General features: G+C 34.9%; 2 protein-coding genes and 1 pseudogene across 4 annotated transcripts; 1 reads left to right on the top strand and 2 right to left on the bottom strand.

Annotated features, from left to right (window-relative positions):
- Positions 1-956: 956 nt before the first annotated feature.
- Positions 957-12,131, top strand: LOC140016080 (WD40 repeat-containing protein HOS15-like). 2 transcript variants are annotated; one of them, XM_072069114.1, is made up of 14 exons: positions 958-1,172; positions 2,504-2,649; positions 2,732-3,149; positions 3,485-3,579; positions 3,694-3,740; positions 4,503-4,653; positions 4,799-4,862; positions 9,881-10,039; positions 10,145-10,266; positions 10,353-10,427; positions 10,698-10,751; positions 10,855-10,928; positions 11,280-11,354; positions 11,724-12,131. In XM_072069114.1, the coding sequence occupies exons 1-14, from the start codon at positions 1,112-1,114 to the stop codon at positions 11,941-11,943; spliced, it is 1,761 nt and encodes a 586-aa protein (XP_071925215.1). In that variant the 5' UTR covers positions 958-1,111; the 3' UTR covers positions 11,944-12,131. The 2 variants fall into 2 exon arrangements, with proteins under 2 accessions (XP_071925216.1, XP_071925215.1); XM_072069115.1 differs by lacking the exon at positions 10,353-10,427 and having other exon boundaries at positions 957-1,172.
- Positions 12,132-12,917: 786 nt separating this feature from the next.
- Positions 12,918-15,483, bottom strand: LOC113711834 (putative cyclin-A3-1). 2 transcript variants are annotated; one of them, XM_027235057.2, is made up of 7 exons: positions 15,005-15,483; positions 14,301-14,533; positions 14,042-14,194; positions 13,909-13,939; positions 13,664-13,813; positions 13,420-13,554; positions 12,918-13,324 (listed from the first exon to the last, which is right to left on the bottom strand). In XM_027235057.2, the coding sequence occupies exons 1-7, from the start codon at positions 15,356-15,358 to the stop codon at positions 13,253-13,255; spliced, it is 1,128 nt and encodes a 375-aa protein (XP_027090858.2). In that variant the 5' UTR covers positions 15,359-15,483; the 3' UTR covers positions 12,918-13,252. The 2 variants fall into 2 exon arrangements, with proteins under 2 accessions (XP_027090858.2, XP_027090857.2); XM_027235056.2 differs by having other exon boundaries at positions 13,909-13,942.
- Positions 15,484-19,941: 4,458 nt separating this feature from the next.
- LOC140016224 (uncharacterized) lies at positions 19,942-23,176 on the bottom strand (annotated as a pseudogene).
- Positions 23,177-26,565: the final 3,389 nt, after the last annotated feature.

Below are 26,565 nucleotides of genomic sequence, written 5' to 3' on the forward strand. Positions count from 1 at the left end.
CCTGCTGTGGAAAATTTTGGAAAGGGATCCCAAGTGTCTTAGACGATCACTTGAGTTTTCGCCCGGTGATTATAAAAAAAAAAGGATTAAATTTCTCTTTCCACTGTAAGTCAGAGGTTCGAACCTTATCTAGTCGAGTGCGTACACTTGTTAGTTCCATAAGATAGATTAACTTAAAGAAATGTTATCATTATGGTAACAACAACAACAACAACAACAACAAAAATCCCAAGTGTCTTAGACATGGTCAGATAGGGACAAGCCAGTGAGAGAACTAAAATAACTTGACATACCAGAGAAGGAAACTGGAAACTACATAAAATTGAAGCTAGTTGTACCGGTAGAGATTGAACAAAAATAACTTGACAGGTACATGCAAAGCTACAAAGCAGTAACATATTTCTTAACCGTTGATATTACTAATTTCTAAGGACAAATGTTTCTTATGCAATTCTTACATCTACATTTATATCATCAATGCATTACGATAGCCAACAGCCGTTGGGGGCGGTTGGCCGAGGGCTTCATGCTATCCAGCAAACTTAGTAGAAGCAATTTTTTTTTTTTTTAAGTAAGCGATTTGACTGACATAACAAAATGAATAATTATATGTTTGGTTCCTCAAAAAAAAAAAAATTTACTCCATATGTTTGGGAAATATGATAAGTACAACTTTTTTTAGTTTTTATTTTCTTTTATTTTCTCAAAATATCAATGCTTATTATTGTTGAATAATAAAAATTTCCAATAATGAAGTCGTTAGTCGTCAATATATTAATTCCTCGGATACTTTAAAAAAAAAAAAAAAAGGAAAGAAAAACGTATTCATCTACACAAAAGACACTCGTGTGGGACCCCTTTCCATCCGACCTGGAAGTGAAAGGAAATTAATTGTACTTATCAAACTAACGCCTGAGGGTATTTTAGTCATTCCACTGTGTTACACTTAAAATCCCAACGTCCTCGGCCTCCACAACCGAAAGCCAAAACCACCCCTTCCCGTCTCAGAACACCCCATTCCGGCGTCCCCACCGTCTTCTCCTTACCACTGCCTAGCCTTCCCAACCGCCGCTGTCACCACCGCCTCCTTTAGCGCCGGGTTCAGCTAGCGATGATATCTATAACTTCGGCTGAGTTAAACTACCTCATTTTCCGCTACCTTCACGAACCAGGTCCCTTTTTTTCTCCCTCTAAATTTTTTTCCGCGTTCTTTGACAAGTTTGTATGAATTTGTTGTGCTTTAATTTTTTTTTGTACTACTGTTAATTCTTATTTTTTATTGATGACTTTTTGAAAATTTTTTAAAGTAATGTTGTGAGGAGGTAATGAAGATGGTTCAAGATAGCTAGCACGGACTTAGTGAAGTAGGAGGAATTTATGAATTTGTTGAAAAGTCAAATTGGTCTGGAATGACTGAAGCTACTGGTGAAAGTTCAAATTTCTTTTCCCCAATTTGTGTTGAAAACTGGTTGTCAAGTTTACCCTTTTTAGTATAGAAGGTGAAAATTGGAAATTGGCTCTAGTTGATTAATTGCTTCACTTTTGAAGTTTAGTTATGGGTTTAGTCCGTAGGACTGTATTAAATACATTGTACCACATTTTAGGAAGGAATGGATTTTCAATAATTTAACGGTATAGGACTCACTTTATGGTTTTCTAATATGCCAGTAAAATGCTAGTAGCTGTGAAACTTGTGCAGTGTAAAGAAACTTTATGTTTTTTTTTTAAGGGTGTAAAGAAACTTCAAAAAACGCTGAACTTTATCTGATGGGCTTACATGACATTTCTTTTAGTCTCCCATTTATGCAGTAAAAAAAAAAATCCAACCTTGAGAAGTTTGTCGCCTCCAAAAGCTGTTAAGAGTATGTAGCTCCACCATTTCTTTTCGAAAGTTGGGATCTTTTGCTCCCTGGTTATAAGTTAACGCAGGATATCCTTTGATACATAATACTATCTCTGTATCATTTCTTTTAAGCATCAGTAATCATTGGTTCTATAACTAGAGTGCTAACTCATGTATCCACCTTTGAATTTTTGTTATCCTCTTTCAAGGATTATGAAGCAAAAATCTTGTTAATTTTAACTGTTCTGTTTGTCCTCAACATCATTTAATAGCGAGAAGTACTTCCGTTCCCTTGAAACATAAGCATTGGTTGATTTTAGAACACTCATCTTCATTCCCATATGCATTATGCAACTAAGTTGTCTAAGTTGGTTTAATGTAACCGATTTGTATGCAATATTTATGTAGTGAATGATGTTTACGACTAGAAACTCACATTTCTTGTGTGATTGCACATGATAAAGTTGAGGACTGAGTAGTTTGCCTATTTTGCCTCTCGTTACAGGAATAGAATTTTTTATCACAAGGACAAAAAGTTGGAAACAAATATGTGACACAATTTTGAATCCTATAGGAATACTGGCTGGCTGATTTGTATTGACTAGGAAATGCATTATTCCATGTATTCATTAGTCATTAGTGCTTGTATTACTGTTTCAGGTTTTACACATTCAGCTTTTGCTTTTGGATATGAAGCGGGAATCAGCAAGAGTACGATAGAAGGCAACTTAGTTCCTCCTGGTGCCCTTGTCACATTTGTACAAAAGGGAATTCAGTATCTTGAATTAGAAGCAAACTTGAGCAATGTAAGCATACTGATACATAGATTCAGTTCTTTGCCGTGTATGTCGAAAATTTCAACTGATTGGCAATTATAAAGATTTTCAGGACAATGCAGAAGTGGATGAAGATTTCCAGTTTCTACAACCTTTGGATCTTATTACAAAGGATGTACATGAACTACAGAAGATCATAAAAGAGAAGAAAGAAAATCTTCAGAGAGATAAACCTAATGAAAAGGAAAAAGATGATCTGGAAAATGGACAGGAACATGAACATGAACCATCAAAAGAAAGAGAGAAGGAAAAACAACAAAAGGAGAAAGAACAAGAGAGAGAGAAGATAGATAAGGATAGAGAAAGAGAAAAGGGAAAAGAAAAAGAGAAGGTACACGAAGATCTCACTGATACAAAAATGGTTGTGGATACTACTGGTACAAAAATGGAAATGGTTGTGGATACTATTGACACAAAAATTGTTGTGGATTCGTCTGGTCCTAGGCATGAAGAAGATGGAATTAATGGAGGTAATCTGCATTATTTTGTTCTTTTAAAAAATGGTTGTGCATGGTTTTGTCCTTTTCTCCAATTTGTAATATGCTTGACAAATGACACGTAGGAGTGACATATGTCAATATACTTCATACAAATAGAGTAGGTGAACTTAAAATATACTTGACACGTAGTATGATCAGATGTCAATATACTTCATACAAGTAGAGTAGATAAGCTTAGAATGTATCGAAGGATAAAGACTAAACGGTTCCTTATCCTTATGTTGATTTAAGTGATGTCTTTATCCATTTGATATATCGTTAAATCTATTATAAAAACATCTTGTACTTCTTACCTTGCAAAACAGAACAGGAACCAATGGAGATTTGCGCAAGTTCGACATCCTTGCCTTGTGAAATCTCGAATTCTGATGTGACGGTTTTGGAGGGTCATGCTTCTGAGGTTCGACGGATTGTCTTATGAATATTACTGTTTGACTTTCTTAGTCCAATTATATATGGATTTCTCATTTTTAAGAACTTTCAAATTATGTATTTCTTAACCTTTTGTTGACAGGTTTTTGCTTGTGCTTGGAGTCCAGAAGGTTCACTTCTTGCATCTGGGTAATGTATCTCTCCCTTAATATTGGCATCGTGATTTCCATGTTTTTGGTGTATATGTGTGCATAAAATCTCTTTTATCATTCTTTTATCTTTTGTGTCAGTTGATTGCAATTTATTTGTATGAGTAATTTTGGAGGTCATATGAGGATACCTAAACTTAGATTTTTTTGTCATCTTTGGATTTTGCCACTAGTTTGTTCCGATCAGACCATATGTGTATTTTTGTTGTTTCGATCTTTTTGGTTTTGATTTATATGGATAAAAGCTCATTTATTATTATCTTATCAGTTCTTAAGTTGCAATTTATTGTTTTGAGTAATTCGTTGGTCACATAAGAAAACCTAAACTCTAAGATATTTTGGTCACATAAGAAAACCTAAACTCAAGATATTTTGTTATCTTTCAATGTGCCCGCCAGTTTGTTCCAATCAAACAATAAGCGAGAAACCTTTTGTGGATTCGAGTGCATGTGGCCAGAATGATGCATGCCTTACTATCTGAGCTAATCATAGGACTGCATTCATTTTAGTACTGTAGAATTCCCTAGGATTCAAATTGCAGTTTACTTTTCTCATCTCAGTACTCTCACTTAGGAAGAGCTTTATATTGAAGTATATTTGTAATTCTTGAGGGAATTGTCACTGATATCATTTCTATATATGGAGAGATAGAAGGAGATGAAGGCAATAGGAAAGTTGTCTACTTCCCAAGAATAATTTCTTTCATGTTTAACTGTGTCTCCATCGATTTTAATTTTTTTAGGTCTGGGGACTCTACTGCACGTATCTGGTCTATAGGAGAGGGACAAAGCAGCTGTAGCGTGGAAAATGGGGCTCCAAATGTCTTGGTGTTGAAACATTTCAAAGGTAGAACAAATGAGAAAAGCAAGGATGTCACAACATTGGATTGGAATGTGAGTTTATTTTAATGTATCTTGGAATTCTCTTTCGCTGTTAGTTTTCATCCATATTCTAGTGTTCAAGAATTGTGCTTTTGTTTTAAATTCGGTCTTAGGAGATTACTAATTTCTCTTTTCTTGCTAAATGTGATGTGTGTAGGGTGAGGGGATGCTACTCGCTACAGGTTCTTATGACGGCCAAGCAAGAATATGGAATAGAAATGGTAAGTTGTCTTTTACAATGTAATGGTTCAAAAGCAATGGGTCAAAGATCTCTAGGCTATTGAGTTGGAAAGTGAAAACTTAGAAAAAGGGAGAGAAAATACTTTTTCTTCATTCCTCTGGACTACACAATATACATATATATATACAAGTGTAACTACCTAATTAATACATGATACTTTAATCATATGATACCTAATTAATACATGATACTATAATCATATGATACCTAATTAATACATGATACTATAATCATATCTTTCCTAATATTTACACATATCTTCAACACTCCCCCTCAAGCTGGAGCATAGATGTTGCTCATGCCCAGCTTGTTACAAAGGTAATCAACTCGAACCCCATGTAGAGCCTTCGTAAAGAGATCTCCCAATTGTTCTCCAGTCCTTACAAATCCTGTAGAAATCAAGCCCTGCTGTATTTTCTCACGAACAAAATGACAATCTATTTCGATGTGTTTTGTTCGCTCATGAAATACGGGATTAGATGCAATATGAAGAGCTGCTTGGTTATCACACCACAATTTTGCAGGCATTGAGGTTTTGAGACCTACTTCAGTTAGAAGTTGATTTATCCACATGATTTCACATATCGATTGTGCCATAGCTCTATATTCTGACTCTGCACTCGATCGCGAGACAACATTCTGCTTCTTACTCTTCCATGAGACCAGGTTTCCTCCAACAAAGACGCAAAATCCAGTTGTGGATCTTCGATCTGCCTTGGATCCTGCCCAATCAGCATCTGAAAAACACTCAATCCTAGTATGACCATGATTTTTATACAGAATACCACGTCCAGGAGCTCCTTTTAAATAACACAAAATTTGTTCTACAGCTGCCCAATGATTAACAGTAGGATTAGACATATATTGACTAACAACACTAACTGAATACGCGATATCTGGACGAGTCACTGTAAGATAATTCAACTTTCCAACCAATCTTCTATACCTCCCAGGATCTTCTAACAATTCACCTTCTTTTGTGAGCTGCAAGTTAGGAATCATTGGGGTACTAGCTGGTTTAGCTCCCAATTTTCCCGTTTCAGATAGTAAGTCAAGAACATATTTTCTTTGGGACAGGAATATCCCCTTCCTACTCTTTGCTACCTCAATACCCAAAAAATACTTTAACAGTCCCAAATCCTTTGTCTGAAATTGACTATGGAGAAAAGTTTTAAGAGATGAAATACCTGCAGCATCATTTCCAGTGATAACAATATCATCCACATATACTACCAATAAAATAATACCAGCTTCAGACTGTTTGTAGAAAACAGAATGATCAGATTTGCTTTTCTGCATCCCAAACCTTTCAACTGCTTGACTAAATTTTCCAAACCAAGCACGAGGACTTTGTTTCAGTCCATACAAGGACTTCCGAAGATGACAAACCTTCCCAGACTCCCCCTGAGCAACAAACCCTGGTGGTTGCTCCATATAAACTTCCTCTTGGAGGTCTCCATGAAGAAAGGCATTCTTGATATCTAGTTGATGCAAAGGCCAATTATGAGTAGCTGCCATCGAAATGAATAACCTGACAGATGTTAACTTAGCAACAGGGGAAAAAGTGTCAGAATAATCCTCTCCATAGATTTGGGCATAGCCTTTGGCAACAAGGCGAGCTTTTAACCGAGCAACCGACCCATCAGGATTGAATTTAACTGCAAAAACCCACTTACTCCCAATAGCCTTCTTCCCTGCAGGTAAATTTACTAAGTTCCAAGTATCATTACCATCTAGAGCATTCATCTCCTCTATCATAGCATTGCGCCATCCGGGATGGGATAGGGCTTCATGAACAGTTGAAAGGTAGAAAATAGACTAGAATTACCTGTCATATGATCTGTGGCACCAGAATCAATTACCCATTTGGAGGACGAGGACACAAGGCATGTGTTTGGTTTACCTGACTCAGCGATGGCAGTTACAGGAGTAGATGAAAACTTTAATGATTCTTGATACTGAGAAAATTTAGCAAATTCATCTGCAGAGATCGTAACAGACTTTTCATGATTAATAGCATCATTGGTAGAAGCAATATGTGCGGATTGAGTTCTCTGGTTCCTGTACTGCAATTTCTTACAATCACGCTTCATATGGCCCGGCTTTTGACAATAGTAACACACAACCACTTCTGCATTCTGTCCCCGAGTGTCAATTCCTTTACCACCACCTTTGTATTGCTTCTTTCCAAGACCAACAAGAGCACTGCTGGACTGAACAGACTGGGTATTCTCTGTGCGAAGCACCCTACTAAACACATCTTGCAAGGATGAGATCTCAGGACTGGAAAGAATTTGAGATTTAGCAGCTTCAAATTCAGGTGAAAGACCAGCCAAAAAACTCATAATTGCCATCTGTTCCCGTTGAGTTTGATGAACTTTCACATCAGAACTAAACGGTAACAACAGATTAAGCTCCTCATAAGTTTTTTTAAAATCCATAAAATAAGTCATGATGGACTTATCTTGTTTCTCTGCACGATAAAAGGCTTGACACACCTCATATATGCGAGAAATATTCCCTTTACCAGAATACAAAAATTCTAAATACTCCATTAACTCCTTAACAAATTCACAGTGATTAATTAAGCTAATTACCTCACTGTCAATAGAATTCCGTATTTGCAGGAACAATCTAGCATCTTCCCTTAGCCATGTCTGTCTTGAACCATCTTTTGGAGGATCATCAGTCAGATGATTGTCTTTATCAATGCTTCGCAGATAAAGACGAACTGTTTTGCTCCAATCAAGATAGTTAGAATTGTTGAGTTTGTGGTCCGTGATCTTAGACATCACAGGAACCACATCAGACGTAACGACAGATTTCGTTTCTGCCATGGGTTCAGAATTAACAGAATAAAAACAAAAAAGGACAGACCTGAACTCTTTAAAACAAGAGTGAAGAATAGAACACAGATGTGTCCTATACAGAACCAGATGAACCGAATGATGACTACTAAATTTTCCGGCAGCGGACAGAGACCCTAACCTTGATGGTAGGGCTCTGATACCATGAAAACTTAGAAAAAGGGAGAGAAAATACTTTTTCTTCATTCCTCTGGACTACACAATATACATATATATATACAAGTGTAACTACCTAATTAATATATGATACTTTAATCATATGATACCTAATTAATACATGATACTATAATCATATGATACCTAATTAATACATGATACTATAATCATATCTTTCCTAATATTTACACATATCTTCAACAGAAAGAATGGTAACTTTTAGTTGAAACTTCAGTAAAATGTGATTTACATGAATTGCTTCTTTTATTTTAACATAATATCAAGAGAAAAGGAGTCCAAGCTGAACTTTCAGTACATGAATTGGTTATTCTATTTTAAAATAACATCAAGAGTACATGGGTCCATCCTATGTGTGTCGTACTGGATCGGTCATTATTCATTGGTGTAGTTGCTCTGATATCCCAGTAAGGACCTCAACTTGTGCTTTTGATATTCTCCAATCTACTTCATTGCTCAATAAAATATCTCAGTAGCACTTTGAATACCACTCATTGAAAAACTTGATTACGGTATTTAAATGACTACTATTAGCTTTGGATGATTGCTGCCAGATCAATTCTCCTCTGTCCTATTTGTTCCACATTTTGTTCAAATCGTTCAGGACATTGGATTTCTGAAAGGTTCTCTGGGCATCTGAATAAAGTGCATTGATCTTTTAATTTGCATTGACTAAGTTCACTGGAACCAATCCCTACCAAGCTACCAATTGTTAGAGTGCCCACTATTTTCACTCCTACATGCTTTTACTCTCTGTTGAATGATGTGTTAATTTGACTCATCTTATGATAGTTGATTTAAACCTTACAATGTTATAATCCTTTTAATCTTGAGCTTTTGTGAAGAGCTTTTGGCCCAACAAAATGTGGAGGTTGAGTTGTTGGTTAACGATTGGAAATATAGATAGAGAACAAGTCGGGGTTTTGGATTGGATCAGCATATTGTATGTTCATAGTTTCTTAAAGTTCTTTGATTGCTTATTGTCTTCTTTTTCCTTTTTGGCACCAATATTGATTAACTCTTTAGTTTGGCTGACCTTATGTTGCTGGACTTAGTTCTTGACTTAGTAACATATGTACCTCATTTACTGCCCAACACTGCATGGTATTGAATTCTTTATACTCTGGATAGCTAAATAAAATATCTATCTACAAATCTATTGGGTAACTACAAACTAAATGCTAGATTTCTGTCCTTTCCTTTCGTTTCCTTTGTGGTAAATTGAACTCCACTTAGATTGCTTTTCTGGCAAAGTACATGAGCTGAAGCCAAGCCGTGTCTTCTTATAGAGAGTTCCTAGTTTTATAAAATGATATTGTAGTTGCTGGTGCAACATCCATGGGATGGACATCTTTCACTATTGCATATTGGTAATAGGTTGTGGCATCTTTTGAAAATATAGATACATTTGGAAATCTGCAAAGGCGAGAATTTATGATCTTTTTTAATTTGAACTCGAAATGGAGGTATTAGCCATGCTTACCATTCTAAAATAGTTTGCAATAAATGTAAAGAAACCTTGCAGACAGTCTCAAAAGACTGTCTAAAATTTTGAACACAGTTTGAGTCGTGTAATTTTACTTCCTCATAAAACTTTCTTGCATTATGGCTTGGAAGGCTGAACACAAAAAATTTATATTGTATTTTTGGTCATAATTTGATCTTTTATTTCTGAACTAGTTAGTAGTCTCTCAAAACCTTATGCCTTCGTTTGTAATTCAGCACTAGGTGTAAATTAATATGTTCTTGTTTTTTATTTCCATATACATGTGGCTAACATTCAACATGTACCCAAATTTTGTATCCTAATTATTATTTTCTTTTTTTGTTTTGAAATCCACTAGTGGTATGTCCATTTTGGTATTTATTCGTGCATCACATCTGCTTCATAGATATGTTTTTTGGTGTCATTATTGTTATGATTCATGAATCATTAACTGAATTGTTCATCATGCAGGAGAATTGGTTAGTACTTTAAACAAACATAAAGGGCCAATCTTCTCTTTGAAGTGGAACAAGAAAGGTGATTATATTCTTAGTGGTAGCGTGGACAAAACTGCAATCGTCTGGGATGTTAAGACCAGCGAGTGGAAACAACAATTTGAATTCCATTCAGGTGCTTACTTCAGTTCAATAGTTTATATAATGAATTCTGCCAACTGCGTTGAACTATTGATTTTGTTATGACAACATGTTAATTTCTCAAAACGGCTGTTTTCAGCACCCACACTTGATGTTGATTGGCGAAACAATGTTCAGTTTGCGACATGCTCCACTGATACCATGATATATGTCTGTAAAGTTGGCGAGAACCGACCTATCAGAACTTTCTCTGGGCATCAAGTTGGTTTCAGACATTGCTTTAAATTTTTATAAATCTGCATGGTTAACGTAGGTATTTAATGTTGCCTTGCTGCTGAGTGTTTCAGGCTGAAGTCAATGCAATCAAGTGGGACCCCTCAGGTTCACTGCTGGCTTCATGCTCTGATGATGCCACAGCAAAGGTAGATTGCTCAGCTTGTTCTTATTTTGGTCCTTCTGAAAATTTATTTTTCTCTCAACCTGAGAAGTGTGGAATTGACAAATTTGATCTTGAGCTAATTAGGCTAGAAGTTTGTAATCTTGACTCATTCTTATGATGATTGTTTATGATAGATAAATTTGTGGCCCAATGAGGACTCAGTTTTAGTAGAACGGCAGGGTTTGCGAGTTAGATGTCCAATGTACTGTTTAGTAATGATACAACTCTTTTACCAATCATGTTGATGATGCAGATTTGGAGCATGAAACAGGATACATGCTTGCATGATTTTAGGGACCATGCCAGGGTATGCATAGAGCTTCTACTTTCCTTACCCAGTAATAAAATACTCACTTTCATGTGTGATTGATTCCAGCATAACTGCTAATGAACAATTAATATATTTGTAGGAGATCTACACTGTCAGATGGAGTCCTACAGGCCCGGGGACAAACAATCCCAACAAACAATTATTGCTGGCCAGGTTGGACTAGAGTAGTATAATTAGTACATGATAATGATATGTTGTATATGCCATCTGGGATTGGCAACCTTGATGTTGTGGCCAAAGTAACTATCATGTTATATATCCTGGACATTTGAGTTTAACTCGACTTATTCCAGAACTTATGTTTTTCATGTTTGTTTATTCATGTTCTCCTTTTGCAAAAAAAAAAAAAAAAAAAAAAAAAAAGTTTGGTTCCTTCTGCTGTTTTCATCTGTTTTTCCTATTCTGCTATTAATTGTTTTTCATTACACATTTGACTTGCTTGGAGTTTTATTTTTGTTTTTGCTCTCTGTATCAGTCTCTTATTTTGTTTTTCCTCATATATAGTGCCTCCTTTGATTCAACGGTAAAGCTGTGGGATGCAGAAGTAGGGCGGTTTCTCCACACCTTGAACGGACACAGGTACATACTTTTCTTGGCTTCATTTTTCCAATTCTTGTTTTTGTGTCCAATGGCCTGATTGCAAGAGAACTGATATTTCTGTAGAGGCACTTAAAATTTAAAAAGGAAATGTTCATGTAGAAAATAGATGGAAATATCGATTGTTTTCCCTATAGAATATTACTTGCTGCTTGATGTAGGGTGCGTGGTGAATTTCCTCTACATGAAGTAATGCATGTGAGACACAGAAAATAAATATTTGCTTTAGTGCACTAATGTTAGACTGGAATTGTTTGCATACATGAAATAGTTCTCTCGACCGTGTAATATCTTAGGGGTTCTTGAAACAGTTTAAAGGATTTAATTTGATTCTGGTTTAAATTCCACCAGGGACCCTGTATATTCTGTTGCATTTAGCCCCAATGGCGAGTATCTGGCCAGTGGATCACTGGATAAATGTGTGCACATATGGTCTGTGAAGGAAGGCAAGATTGTGAGAAGATACAATGGTAATGGTGGGATTTTTGAAGTTTGTTGGAACAAGGAAGGCAACAAACTTGCTGCTTGTTTTGCAAACAATGTAGTCTGTGTTATTGATTTTCGGATGTAGACATGAAGAACATTCAAATGCCGTCCATCTTTGAGGTCATTTTGCCATCTTTTGCTAACTCAATCCAGATAGGAGTAAGGTGCCAAACTTGATGGTGGTTTCGTAAAAATGTAGTCTGCATCATTTAGCTTTTATATGTAGAAACAAAGAAGCACATATTTATATAAACCTTAATTCTCCTAGTAGTATTTGATTTGACTCCAGCGGTTTTCAATTTTACTGGCAAGGACTGCAAAGTGCGCAGTGTACCTTCTGCAGTGAAAGGTAAAATAATTTTGAGTTACAATAGCGTATTACTCCATATTTTTTTTCTGGAAGGGAAATATATTGGCAGTGGCCTCACTAGTCACTACCAGCACACAAGCAGAGAGACCACTAGACGATCCTCATGGTTGGCATAACCTCTTACTTGCCGGCATAAGCTGTATCATGATTGGCATAAACCTCTTCGTTCTGATCAATCGCATCAAAGTTTAAATAACTATTTTCTTCTGGTTATCTACCGCACGATTTACAATCCTTCTGCGAATTTCCTCCATGCCCAGAGGAAGAGAAAATGCGGTTAAAAAGAACTACAGTATTTAACTTTTGGGAGAAAAGGAAAGAGAAATGGTTCTAGTTTAAGTCCCTCTCCCACAAGCTAGCTGTTAAGGTTCTTGAGGTAACGTAAGATTCCTTACTGGAAATTTCTTAGGAATGATGCACAAGACGAGCAATTTATCATGTTTGTTTTGAATAGCACAAAACGCACGTAAGCAATCAGTAGTAGTATTACGCGTTTCAGGTATTGATCCATTGATGAATAACCTAACACAGTAGTATGTACTATGTATATAAAGATGCTAGTGATTAGGATCTTTTCAAGGACTTTACAAAATCCAATTGCTCTATTTGAATCTAGATCTTACCATACAAACATCCAGCCATCTAGGTAATATATATATATATATATATATATATATATGGGAAATCAATAGCATGGCCAATACACCAACCAAATCCATTTTAGTATCAAGCAGCATTCAAAAACGTTCCAATTAGGTCATGGAACCCTGACAGGGTAAATGTTACAACTACCTATTATTATGCTCTCTACTTAGAGCACATTTTCAAACATTACAGACCACCAACATGAGAGAAGAAGCCTATCATATCGCATAACTTCGAGGATTCCACCAAGTAGCATCAGGAAGTCGACTTGAATGAATAATCTTCCAACCTGATGATATTAACTAGCTATCATATCAAAGCTTATCCACACTATCTGATGAGTCCTTCTTTAGAGCTTCCAGGCAAGAGTTGCATATTGTTAATCTTTTACATCTTCAAAGAATGTGTCTGGTATTTCCGGGGGAGGAGATAATGTTGACACACATTTGAACTGTAACATGAAGTCATGTAGTATTGTGTAAGAGTCATCTCTATGATTGAGAAACTTTTGCTTATACGTACTAGTACCAACTGAAATAAGTGTACCATATGTTGATTGTATTTCTCCCTCACTGCCACCAAAGTGCTTCCCCTTCTACCTAGTTGCAGGTCATGTATGAGCTGGACACATTCCTTTAGTTCTGCTGGTTTATATCCTGAATATTGCTGTAGTGCAGCATTCTGTAAAATGTGCGAGTTTAATCAGTCACCAAACATATTATGTATGTTATGCTAGAAAGATTGAAGACGGCTAAACATGTCAAGAGACTACTCAAAAACACGTCCTTACCCAAGGATGCAACTCTGGCTGAAGTGTAAACCTTGAGAGAAATACGACTGCAGCAGCAACCAAAGATGGTAGGTATTTTACACAGCCATACTCCAGCAAACTTAACTCAGCTAAGTAGTAGCCTAAGAACTCCAACTGCAAATTTGGATTCTACAGAATCAAAAGAAGGACAAATGAGCATCAATATTTAAAAAACCCCATGGAAGAAACAGAAGAAAGGTTTTAAAAAAGATTTGCATACATACATTGTAATCTTCCTTAGCTACTCTGGTGAATCTTCTGCATCCCACAAGGAAAGGAACAATAAGGTTAGCTACGTGAATGCAAATCTTAGTTTCATGAGCATAGAGACATAGAAGCAAAGTAGCATTAAAATACCTAAGGAATGTCTTGATTGTCGGATTGCCCACTTCATACTTGAGGAACTTGAGCACGTCAAATTCCATCTTCACCACCTCTTGCTTAGTGTAGGTATTATCAGTAATGTAACAGAAATCTTCCACATGAGTAGGACTAATCTCTTCATACTTCCTACTCGAAACAATAAGCACGAATCCATAAGCCAAAAAAAAAAGAAAAAACAATAGAATACAAACATTGCTCAGAAAGTAGATCCACTGCCAGATTCAAGGCTTACGAGGCAATAAGCATGGAAGAAACGCCCAAAAGTTGCAGCCTTTGCCTGCTGATAGCATTCTTTGATAAGAATCTATCTATATAGGAAACAGTTAAGTACAGCGTATCTGAAAGAAGCTTGTATTCCTCAGCCACCTCAACCAACCAATCCACCAAAATTCCTCTCATATTTGCTGTTACATCCTTCTGAACCTTGTCAAGGTAATCCGGCAATGGTCTTCTGTTCACCTCCATCTAAATTATAACCCAAATATCATCAGATCAAATCATAAACACCTCCTAAACCCCATTTAGATAGCAAAAGATTTAACACGAAAATGCACCAATCCTTTCTATACAAAAAGAACCCATTTTTCATAAATAATTTCTTAGAGGCCAACCTTTTTGCAATTTAACCATCATCTTCAAAACACCCTGATATTTCAGGGACTTCAGAAAAAGTCAAACCCAACCCAAGGGAAAAGAAAGTTGCGAATGAACCCATTATTCATCACCCCAATCTGGACAGCCATATGAAATGCATGTAACAGTTAAGAAAATTTGACATAACCAAGACAAACCCATAAAAGCCACAAGTACTTAACAGAATTTACAAGTGAAAATAACAATTCAAGATAACAAAATCCCACTTCTTTATTTGCACAGATAAGCCCAACCCGTGAATAATCAACACAAAAATTCATCTTGAATGGTAAAGTACCCTACCTCCATCTTATGAAGATATTGGTAAATGTCAGAAACATAATCCCTACACATTTGGGGATCATCCGATTTGGCATCAATATCAATAGCACCATCCTCCTCCACAACCACAACCACAAACTTCTCTTTCTTCTCCTCCAAAGCCTGCTCCTTCACCTTTCTTTTAGGCCTGCATTTCTGCTGCTTCTGATGCTGAGAATCATCTGAACAAACATCACCAGACAAATTCTTAAGCTCTCCCAAAACAACCCTATTCTTTTTGGGCCTCTGCTGCTGGGAAGAGGCAAGAGCCATTGCCTCAGCAGCCCTTTTCTTGGCCAAGCGAGTGACCCTCACGCAATTCTCCTTGTCCGCCATTGCTACTCTCTCCCCGGTTTCCTAATCCTCTGATGTGTGCTTAGAGGTTGAGGGAGAGAGGAGATTAGGAGAGGGATGGAAATGGGGTTCAGGAGATGAGGAGGAGAGGGAGGATTTGTAGAAAAGGAGAATGCCGCCATTTGAGAGTGTTTTTTTTTTCAAAATGAAATACTAATTCGGTTTGCGCGGCTCAGTAAAAATTTGTGAAATTTGGAAAGTTTTTGAGATTTGAGTTGGGTTAATTGCACGTACCTTCCCTGAGGTTTTTAACAATTGCAGATAACTCCCCTAAAGTTTAAAAAATTACACTTACCTCCCCTATTTTCACTATTTAAGTAACATTCTAAACCCAAAAGGCTATACTTTTTTCCAAAATTTCTATAATGCCCTTGAGTTATAATTCACAACAAAATGTAAAGGAAAAAAATGGTTTACAGTATCTATTTTGTTTATATTTATTTCCTACCATTATTACTTACTTTATCAACATCCAACCACTAAATAAACATTTATCTTTGTTCTAATGTTCCATTTTTACTTAAAAATTTCTGATGCAGACCATTGTATCAACTATAAATACTATATCATATACCCAAAAACTTATCTACAATTTCATAACAATATCAGATTTTACTTAATATACTACAATATTCATTAATATCCATAAATTTCAATTCCATGGCTGCTACCTTTTTAATATAAAATAATCCAAACCATCACTACTAATATCAATATCCAATATATTCCATTGGCATAGAATTCAAAATCAATCAAATTCTCTCTATAGGAATAATATCAATAATTGTAAATAAAAAATAGAAACACAATACAGTTATAAATATATATCAAGAACACTTTTTTCATGATAACCAAAACAGTATAACCTATATTTAGTTCTTATTTCACTTCTTATCCTTAATTTTTATTTTTTATCACTGTCTTCCTGTTTGGATTGCCATTTTCTGCCAGAAAATTGCGTTGTTTTCCATGATCACATTTCCCTATTACCTTTTTCCCTCACATACATCAAATCGCTATAGTAATTTTTTCATGAAAAATGACGAAAAATGCAATCCAAACGGGGCTGTCTCCATCTAATTCGATAATGAAATTAACACTCAATTTATCATTTGACAATTTTAATTTGCTGATACCTATCAAAAATTAGAAACAAAAATGGGCACAAGGAAACTATTTACTAATAATGGAAAATCGAGGATTGGGAATAGACCAGGATATAAATATTGGTGGTTTAATGTCAATGAGTTGATAATTAATAAAGGACATTGTTTTTTTTTTATCACAATAAGGGAGGTCTCTGTAATTATGTAAACCTCAAGGGAGTCAAGTGAAATTGTTGAAAACCTCAAGGGAGGTTTTTGAAATTATCCCATTTGAGTTTTGATGTTAAGGCCTTAGGCTGGAGGAAGCAGACAATTTAGGCGAAAATTTTTGTTGGCGCACTGGAAAAGTGTGAAACTTGTTTTAGGACAAATTAATAAGTACTAATTTTTTTTGAGCTGAGTGCTAACTGCTAAGTGTTTTTGAAATTCAAGAATTTGAGGAAAAATGAATACATTGAATAGGAGGGAAGAAGACGAAGGCAAAGAGGGTTGTTTTCTTTTCCCGGTTTCAAGTTCAGCTTCTCTAGACTAAAATGTTACTTACCATAGTAACATTCCCTCTTCCTTATTCCCTCTCAGGTAATTTGCACTAGTATGCCAACTACATAGTCTTTAATTTTCATCTTTTGGATAATTTAGTATAATATATTTTTTAAAATAATTATTATAGCATTGTTTTATGATGTAATGTATGTGAAATAAAAAGATAGTTAAAAATATAAAAAAATGAATTGAAAATTGTGTTTATGTAAATGAAATACTACGTGAAATAATTCAGTTATCCAAACACTCTATCAAGTAGAAACTATTTTAGCAATTTACCAAAAAATTAAGACAATAATTTAGTAACTAAAAATAGTGAGAACAATATCTCATCGAAAATGGGAAAGAAATAAGCCTTGTAAATAGTGTAAAATTTTCCTACTTGGTGCTTTTTTTCTTTTTTGGTCAAATTTACGGCGGCAGCAAGTAGGGTAATGTCCAGAGGGTGTTTTAACATACTACTACTATTACTTACCTTAGCTTTGATTTCACTAACTTAAAACAAGAGTTACAAACAAATTGAGGTTATTCACGAGCTTAGATACTCAGAGCTCAAGCTTCGACCAAGTTCAAGCAGTTTTAATAGTTTCACAAACTCAAACTTTTGAATATCCTTGAACCTTATATGTGAGATTTGAAAACTCGTCAATATTAATCAAAATTTATATATATATACATACACGCACGAATGTGTGTATTATTTATTAGGGTGAAAATGTCTATCATATCTCTTATATAAATGTATATAAAATATTAATTTGTAACACTAAAACTTGAGTTATTCCATATAAGCTTGAATACACTTCATCGAGGTAGATCCAAAATTGAGCTCGAATAAGTTAAAATTAAATATCAAGTTCAGGCTCAAGCTTAAATTTGAAGAGTTCGATGAGCTGGAGTTTGAATTCAACCATTTTACAAACTCGACTCAACTTGTTTGTATTTTTACTTGAGATAACAATTATCGTCCTTCTCTTTCTTCCCTTTTTGAAACTATAAAAGGTAAAATTAAGGAAAATTTGTAAATTGATGTAAAGAGTACTTACAAGTAGAGATGGCTTTATGCCCAAGCAATCCCATAAAAGATCACGAGATTAAGGTGGGAGGAACTAAAATGGGTTAGACTCATTTCAATATTACCCAAATACCCAATAAATCCCCTTTTTTTTGCTTTAATTTTTAATTTTTGCTTTTTCTTTTTTAGACCTCATTTCTCTTTACTATATAAAAAGCATACACTTATCTTCATTTCTCATGTAATATTTTTTCAAAATAAATATTTTTTGGTGAATTCTACTTACTATTTTCCTTGACTTATTGGACCCAACAAATTAATAAATATGTTAATTTGATTAATTATTATATGGAAAATCAAAACGAGGTGTGTCTAATCCCTAACTCAAAATTTTTTTTGTTTAAATCTATAAAAATATATAATATTTCACATTTTTAATTTTTATCTACTAAGCATTTCATCATACAGGGGGGGGAATTAACTAGGCATTATATCATACTGAGGGGAACACCCCTCAAATTTATGTCATAGTAACTCTACAATCAAGATCAGCATAACAATAATATTTTTCTAACCAATGAGATCTTTGTACACAATGCTATGTATTAGTTATTAATGATGATTAAATTTGCAGAAATGAAATTTCAAATGAATTTTATGCCATTGGACTAATAGTCTTCATTTTTATTTTTAATTTATTTTTATTCTTTTGTTTAGCTACTCTTGTTTTATATTTTATTTTTTTTGTTTAATTACTCTTAGTTTACTAAATCTTATTTTATAAGAGACTTTTACTAACCTTTTTAAATTTTATCTCAAATTTTCATATATTTCCTTTTTTTCTCTATTTATTTTCCTTTCATTTTTCATTATATATATATTTTTTACGTTTGTCTCCTTCATGCATAGTAGCCATTTAAGCTTCATCCAACAATTTTGCTTTTGATTGAAGATTTAAATTATGAAAAAATGGAGAAGAAATATATATGTAATTTGAAAAAGTGGTCTAAATGAAGTTATTACAGGTGCTAGTCCGATTGCTATTGCTGAAGAGACGGCAGCCAGCATAGAATTAGAGTAGCGGGGCTTTCGGAGAGAAAAGAACAACGTAAAAGAGACAAGAAAATAAATAAAAATAAGAAAATTTATAATACATGAGACCCGTGGAATACCCAAATGATCCCAGACAAACCCATCAAATAAATAGGTATCACAATCATCAAACCCACAGCCCAAATTTCCAGAACCCATCCTGCCCAAATTATGGGCAGGCATGGTATTTAAGTGGGGCTTGGTCCTTATTGCCAATTATACTTACAAGATCTATTATATACCAAGAATAATTCCATGTATCAATAGTTCGTTTACACGAGGAAATGCTACTATAACAAAACTCAAATGATGTCACGGGTAGGGGTGTCAATGGGTCGGATTTGGATCCTGACTCGATCCAGATTCGATAAAATTTTATGGGTTCGGCTTGAAAAATAATTCCGATACCCATACTTATTTACTTTAACGAAAAATGGGTCGAATACGAATATAGGATTTTGACCTGTATCCGAACAATATATTAATAATTATAAAATATAAATATTTCTAAATACATTATTTTACCAAATTAACAATTTAGTAATGACTTTGTAAATTGATTTGTAGTTAGTTTTGGATTGACTATTACGAGTTATTTGTGATTTAGTTTTGTAATTTGATTTGTTTAAGTTTGAAAATTGGTTTTGGATTTAATTTTGGAATGTTTAAATTTAGATCTTTTCTTTTCGGGTCGACTTGGATCCAACCCGGAACCCGTCGGACCTAGTTTCGGAACTCTAAAGTCAAAACCCGTCAGATATATGGGTCGAATCCGAATCTACTAAATAAAAATGGATATGAATCTGAAATTTTCAATTTCGGCCTGAATCCAACCCGCTAACACCTCTAGTTATGGGTCTTAATATGGTGCCTTAACATTTGGGCTTCTTATGTATATCAGGCTGAAGAGCACCCCTATTACTTTTCAATGTGCGAAGACCAACTCTCATGGTTATGCCTTCACAAGGAGAATCAGCAGCACAAGACAATCCAATTCCAGTGACTTGGACCAGGCAATCACTATGAATTTGTTGGTCAATGGATTCATTTGATTCTTTCTGATATAAGTCGATAGTGGGAGCAAGTAACTTCCGGTCCAGCACGTCCTCAATGTTGGTGGCCTAAAATTCATCTCTACCCATTTCTTTAGGCTTAATCCTTCAATGAAACTTTCATGTCTTGGGCTTTTGCCTGTGAAGAGTTCTAGCAGAAGAATTCCGAAACTGTATACATCTCCAGCCGTGGATTGTCTCTCTCCAGAGTCATAATCTACAAGGTGTTCAGAGTAAAAGTCAAATGGTGACTTTTGAGACGATGAATGAAAGCAACAGAAATCAGGGAAAGCAGGAAAAGCCAGCAATGGATTTCCCCTAAATCCTACTATATGTGATACAGAAGCGTAATGAACTAACTTATATGCTACAAACTCACGTAAACCAAGAAAATAAAAGCCAAGAATTGTCAAGAAAATAACCTGGAGGCATGTGGCCTATGGATGGATCCCTTCAGTATCCATGGAGCTGACACAAGATTGATCATCACTGTTGTTCATCAACAACCTGGCAAGTCCAAAGTCTCTAACTTTTGCCGTCATGTTTGAGTCCAGAAGAACATTGCTAGGCTTCAAATAGCAAGTCAGTGCAGGGACCTCACATTCATGGTGCAGATAATTCATAATTTATGGCACAAGCGACATCAATCGCTACATTCAGTCTATCCACAACATCGAGCCCCCCTCCACAGGAAGTCCTACTCTTCCCTGTTATCCAATCTTCCAGATTACCATTGCTCATGAACTCAAATACTAAAGCAAGAAAATCTGAATTCCTGAAATCGATGCTGGAGCAAGTGGTGATAAGTTTAACTAGATTCCTGTGCCTGACGTGCCTCAAAGCTGCACATTATGCTATAAAACTCTTCCAGGATCCGGCTGTCTTTGTATTGATGACCTTAACCGCAACAGCAGTCCTTGTCTGAGTTGTCCCTTGTATACAGATCCAAAGTTCCCACACCCAACAAGATTTCCTTTGTTGAAATAATCGGTGGCAATGCGGAGGTCATCATAAGCGATCATATCATTTTATTCTGCTTCAAGGATTCAGATTCTACTTCTACTTTTGCCATTTGTTTTCTGAAGCAAAACAGAAAAGCAATTGTGAAACGTACTGCTATTATTGCTCCAATTAGACTGAAAACCAATATTAAATATCTGCGATGAGCATGCCTAATATTGCATGTCATTTTCAGGCAGAGGTTTTTGTTGCCTTCCAGATGAACCTTGGAAGGATGTGCAAACACTCCACTAGAAGGGATTTCTCCTTCCAAATTTTTGAATGAGCGACTGAGGACCTGAAGTGCCCGCAAGTTTTGAAGATCAGAGGGAATTGGGTCACTGAGTTGGTTTGAGGAAAGATCAAGAGTTTCCAATCCCTTAGCATCTCCTAAAGTATCCGGAATTTGGCCTGATAGCATCTTTGTACAATTGTACCAAGTAGTGAATGCTCCAATCTCTTACAGTTCCCAATTGACTTTGGCATGTCACCTGCTAGACTATCGATTGTGACAAGGAATCCGACCTCTTCTGGCAAAGAACCTGTGAGATAGTTATTGGAAAGATTGAGGAAAGTGCTTAAACTGGGGAGATGGAGGATTTTTGGCGGGATGCTTCCGTTGAGCTTATTATCGATAAGTCCATGGAAAGTAAACTTTGGAAGTTTTTGAAGGTAGTAGGTATGCTTCCAACCAATTCGTTTTTTGACAGGTCTATCTTGTTCAACTTCTACAGATTGCCAAGGGAATTTGGGATTTGTACATACAAAGGATTTCCAGCCAATCCCAAACCTCGTAGTTGGTCTAACTGCCCAATTTCTGGGGGAATTTCACCGGAAATTGCAGCATAACTCATGTCTAGCAACTCTAAGCATCTCAGTTGGCCAATTGAGGGTGTTATACCGCCAAAAATTGGATTTCTTCCCATGTAAAACTTTTTAAGAACTTAAGACAGATTGCCCATGGTCTTTGGAATTACACCTTCTAACAGAATGGAATCAATTGCGAGGAAGTTTAGACGGGTTCTCTTTGTTAAGGATTCCAAAAGACTGAAGCCATTACCTCCTGAGGCAACAATCCTGTTGAAACCTCTGTTACACATCTCCAGTTCGGGGAGATTTTCTAATCCTGGAGGAATACTTCCATGCGAAAGGTTATGTGCCAAGCGAATCATTCGTATCCTTGTGAGACTGTGCAAGGATCCAGGAACTGTACCGGTGAATCTATTGAAGGAAAAGTTGAAGCCTAGAAGATTAGGAAGTGTTACTCCGATGCTGCTGGGAAGATCACACCACAAATTTTTGGAAGGCAAAGCTAAATATACAAGTGAAGACACGTTGTAAATGGAGGCAGGGACAGTACCGGAGAAATTGTTAATCCTGAGATCAAGAACCTTCAAGTTTCTCAGACGGGACAAGTTGCTGTGCATCTTTCCATCCAGTGAATTGGTGCCTAAATTTATGATGGATAGAATTGTAATATTTGCTATAGAAGATGGAAATAAACCAAAGAGCTTGTTTCTCGCCAAATTCAGAACTTGAAAAGCCCTTTCAGTTGGCTTATCTCTTGAGGGATTTCCTCTGAAATCTGATTCTGCACAGGGTCTAGAATTCTGAGCTCTTTGCACTGGCTTATGTTACTTGGTATAGCACCAGTTAGGCCGTTGAAGCTCACATTCAGCGTTCTAAGGCGAAAAACATTGCCAAGTTGCTCAGGAAGCTTTCCTGTCAATTGGTTATTCTGCAACTGAAGGGATCCCAGGAAGGACAGATTTCCTATGTAAGGGCTTATGAAGCCTGCTAGTTTAAGGCTTGAAAGGTCAAGCTCTACCATACCACTCTTTGGATCTTCCACACATCAGCACAACATGAGATACAAGAATTTGTTGACAATTCTAAGAATTCGGCAATGGGTTACTTAAGAACCATAGGAATATTTAGTTATCAGACTTTTCAAGCAGTTTAACAGTAGTCTGATTGGCTACTCTGCACTTTCTAGAGTAAACGAATTTGGACAATTTCTCATGACAAATGTTGCTACCATACTCCATCTCGTCCCCTGCTCAATCTTCTTTTTCTACTTTCTAAACAAAAAAAAAAAGAAAGAAAAGAGAATTTGTGTTAATGAGTTTCACTGAGATTTTGTGTAATTCAAAGAAAGTGATGGTTAGTGTAGAGGTATCGCAGACAATATGGATCTTGTAAAGCATAAGCGGATAGATCCAGCAGATTATTTTGCTTCTGTTTTGTTCCTTAAAAAAAATTGAAAGATCTCAAAAATTAGTCCTTTAGATTAAAATTTTAACCCACAAAGTAATGGAAAATCTTTTATTACTCCCCAAACATTTGCAAATTCCTCTTACATTCATTTTTTGTTTGAGCCACGTGCCCACATCAGTCAGACAACCCGAAAAATGGAACTCGCAAATGAAACATGATTGATATGGCACAATTCCAGTGTACATGTTCGTATAACTTGAACTTCTATCGAAAACTTGGGTCTTATTTAGTTATTTGGTTTTTGGGCTTTGGGAAATCTGGTTTCCATCGCACCAAGGTCTAGAGGGTTTTTTTTTTTTTTTTTTTTTTTGGGGTATGTAAAACGTGCCAAGGGCTTAAACATAAAATTCAAGAGTAATGCATGTATATTCTTGCAGGATAATTTCAGAAACCTCCCCTAACATTTTGTATAATATCACTCAACACTACAGGTTTTTAAAATCTTGTATACTTCTCTTGGATTGATATTTCTTGAAATATTTTAGTTCCTTTAGAGGAAATGCAAGAAAGATAAAACTTTTGTTCCAATACTACCATTATATTATCCTACTTATGAAGTTTGCAACAATAATAAAGAACAAAATATGGTTAAAAAGTAAAAAGATGAAAATATCAGTGGTTGTCAATGCAATAACGAGTAATTTTATAGATATACAACAACTATTATCTAATATAATCCATGATGTTTAACAAAAAATGGATATTCCTAAATATATGTTTGGTCATTAGATCATTTTTCATTATTTTAAATTTTGACTTATTTATAAAGCTTTTTCTATAAGTAGGATTTGTATTACAAACTACACATGTGAGGAGATTATTTTAATTTTTAGTACAACTTAAACTATATCATGTACTAAAACATATTTTCTTAAAAATTTCTTGACTTCCTTATAACTATCTAAAAAATTTTTTAAGGTGTTAATTACTCACTAAAATCTTCGTATGTAATTGACTTTGAATAGATTTAATTTACCCATGTCCTTTCTTATCCCACCATGACCTCGATATAAAGAAATATGGACCATTATTAGATAGCAATTTGTTTTTGTAACCTACATTTTTTTTTCCAAAATTTTATTTTGTTTTGGCTTTTTGGTTAAATAGCTATTAAGAGCAATAATAATACTATCAATTTGTAATATTTAATAGGAATATTTAGTATGTGATAGGAAAGGTAAGTGAGATTTTAAAAATTTTAAAGGAACTAAGTGATATTATGAGAAACCTCAGGGAAGAGATTTCTGAAATTATCCCTATTCTTACTTGAAACCACAACCTTTTTTTTAAAATAATTTTTGGACCCTTGTAGTACCTAAGTGTTGAGACTGAATTAAAAATTAATTAATAGATCAAAGTTAATGTTAGTTCATTTTAATTTCAGATGAAAGATTATAGAGTTGCTTAGTCGAGATTGGAGTGTAGTATAACTATGCAAGTCATTATTAGGGAGAATTGATCCAATCGTTAAGGTTGAGGTTTCAGGTATTAATGGTCATGTACTCAAATTTTCCTATCCTTCCTCGCTTCTTAAGTCCCACCCCTCTCTTGGAAAATAATTTTTAAAAAAACCTTTTATGGCCTTTGTTAAAATGAAGGGTTAAAGACATTGAAATCTTCTAAACTTTATCTTTAGTTGCATTTTGCTCCCCTAAACTCGTTTAATAAGCACTTCGTCTCCCTATTTGATATTTCAAGACAAAAATGCCCTTACTATTTTATGTTGTTTCTTTTTTTTGTTTATTCACTCCCTTTTTTCCTTTTTCGTTGCTTTTTTATTTTTTATTTTGTTAATTTTTACTATTTTTTCACTTGTGTCATATCACTATTTTGTTTAATTTTCCTATTAGTATTACTAATTTGTATGCTAATTACGTTTTACCTATAATTTTATTCTTGTTTTATTTATTTACACTATTAGAAAATTCAAGATAAATTGTATAGCGTAAAAAATTAATATATACCTATCATAATAAAAAATTGTATATTACTAGCAATTTGACTATTTGAAATTATATTAGCAAACTAGGATGTACCATTAAATTACTTAATATTTAAAAATATCCCAAAAATAAAGTAACCAATTTTTTTATTTACTTTTTTAATGTATGATTGATTAACCATTATTTTTTTACAATCTGAATTCATCAATGTTGTTATTAAAAGTTATATTATTCTAAACTCTAGATGTATTGATTTAAATAATATATAAATATATCCTTTGTTAATAACATAGACCTTATGATCATTGTAACTTCCAATAACAAAAGGTAAAAAAGATAGAATTAAAATAAGTTTAAGAAGATTAAACTTAATATATTAATAATAACAGGTAAGTGAAGAAAGTAGTTGATTACATGAGAGAAGGGAGAAAAATAAAAACTATAAAGAAAAGGAAAAAGTTGAAAAAGGGCAACAAATGAGGAAAAAATAAATAATATAATAATTAATATAGAAGAGGTACTTTTGCCCTAAAATATAAAGCGGGGAGGGGGGGGGGGGGGGGAGGGGAGGGGAACAAAGTGCCTATTTATTGAGTTAAGGGGGTAAAGTGCAGACTGAGTGTAAAATTTAGAGGGTTCAATGCTTTTAACCTAAAATGAATTAATCCATGCAAAAAGGGGTTACAGCGGATACTTCATCGCCCATGCAATCCTATTTCTACGTCGTTAGTTCCCTATCTAACCAAAGAAAAAGCATAAACCGACAAAATGTAAAATCGCATGAAGTCTTTTAATCTAATGATCTAATCTTACTTGAAAAAGTGTAGGAGCAAAACCAAAAAAAAAAATAAATAAATAAAGTTTCGAAAGGTCCTGTTGGTCCCTGCTGGTTCGTTGCAGTTGGTAGTTCTTAGTTTTCACTCCGAAATCTGAAATTTTTGAATGGTTGGAGTTTAAGAGGCACGAATAAATGTACAATACAAAATTAAGCATAATCTTTGATTACTCTTTTAAAGTATGTTTTAGTTTGTGAGGCTAAACAGATTCGGCAGATATCAATACACAAAATCTTCTCCATTAGATGAGAGCGCTGATTATAGTGACGAAGAAGTTTGACAAAGCCGGCGAGCTTGCTGTAAATTTTAAATACTTGCATGTGTAC

This window comes from Coffea arabica, chromosome 10c (genome assembly GCF_036785885.1).
Source record: "Coffea arabica cultivar ET-39 chromosome 10c, Coffea Arabica ET-39 HiFi, whole genome shotgun sequence".
Lineage (NCBI taxonomy): Eukaryota > Viridiplantae > Streptophyta > Magnoliopsida > Gentianales > Rubiaceae > Coffea > Coffea arabica.

Bases quoted from the DNA above. Each gene is read 5' to 3' on its own strand.
- LOC113711834 (XM_027235056.2), bottom strand. From the start codon at position 15,358: ATGGCGGACAAGGAGAATTGCGTGAGGGTCACTCGCTTGGCCAAGAAA. The intron at 13,943-14,041 runs GTATTTTAATGC...TGTGGGATGCAG, and splicing joins ACAATCAAGACATTCCTTAG to AAGATTCACCAGAGTAGCTA. The intron at 13,325-13,419 runs GTACACTTATTT...TTCATGTTACAG, and splicing joins AGAAATACAATCAACATATG to TTCAAATGTGTGTCAACATT.
- LOC140016080 (XM_072069114.1), top strand. From the start codon at position 1,112: ATGATATCTATAACTTCGGCTGAGTTAAACTACCTCATTTTCCGCTAC. The intron at 10,267-10,352 runs GTTGGTTTCAGA...TGAGTGTTTCAG, and splicing joins GAACTTTCTCTGGGCATCAA to GCTGAAGTCAATGCAATCAA. The intron at 10,752-10,854 runs GTATGCATAGAG...ATATATTTGTAG, and splicing joins ATTTTAGGGACCATGCCAGG to GAGATCTACACTGTCAGATG.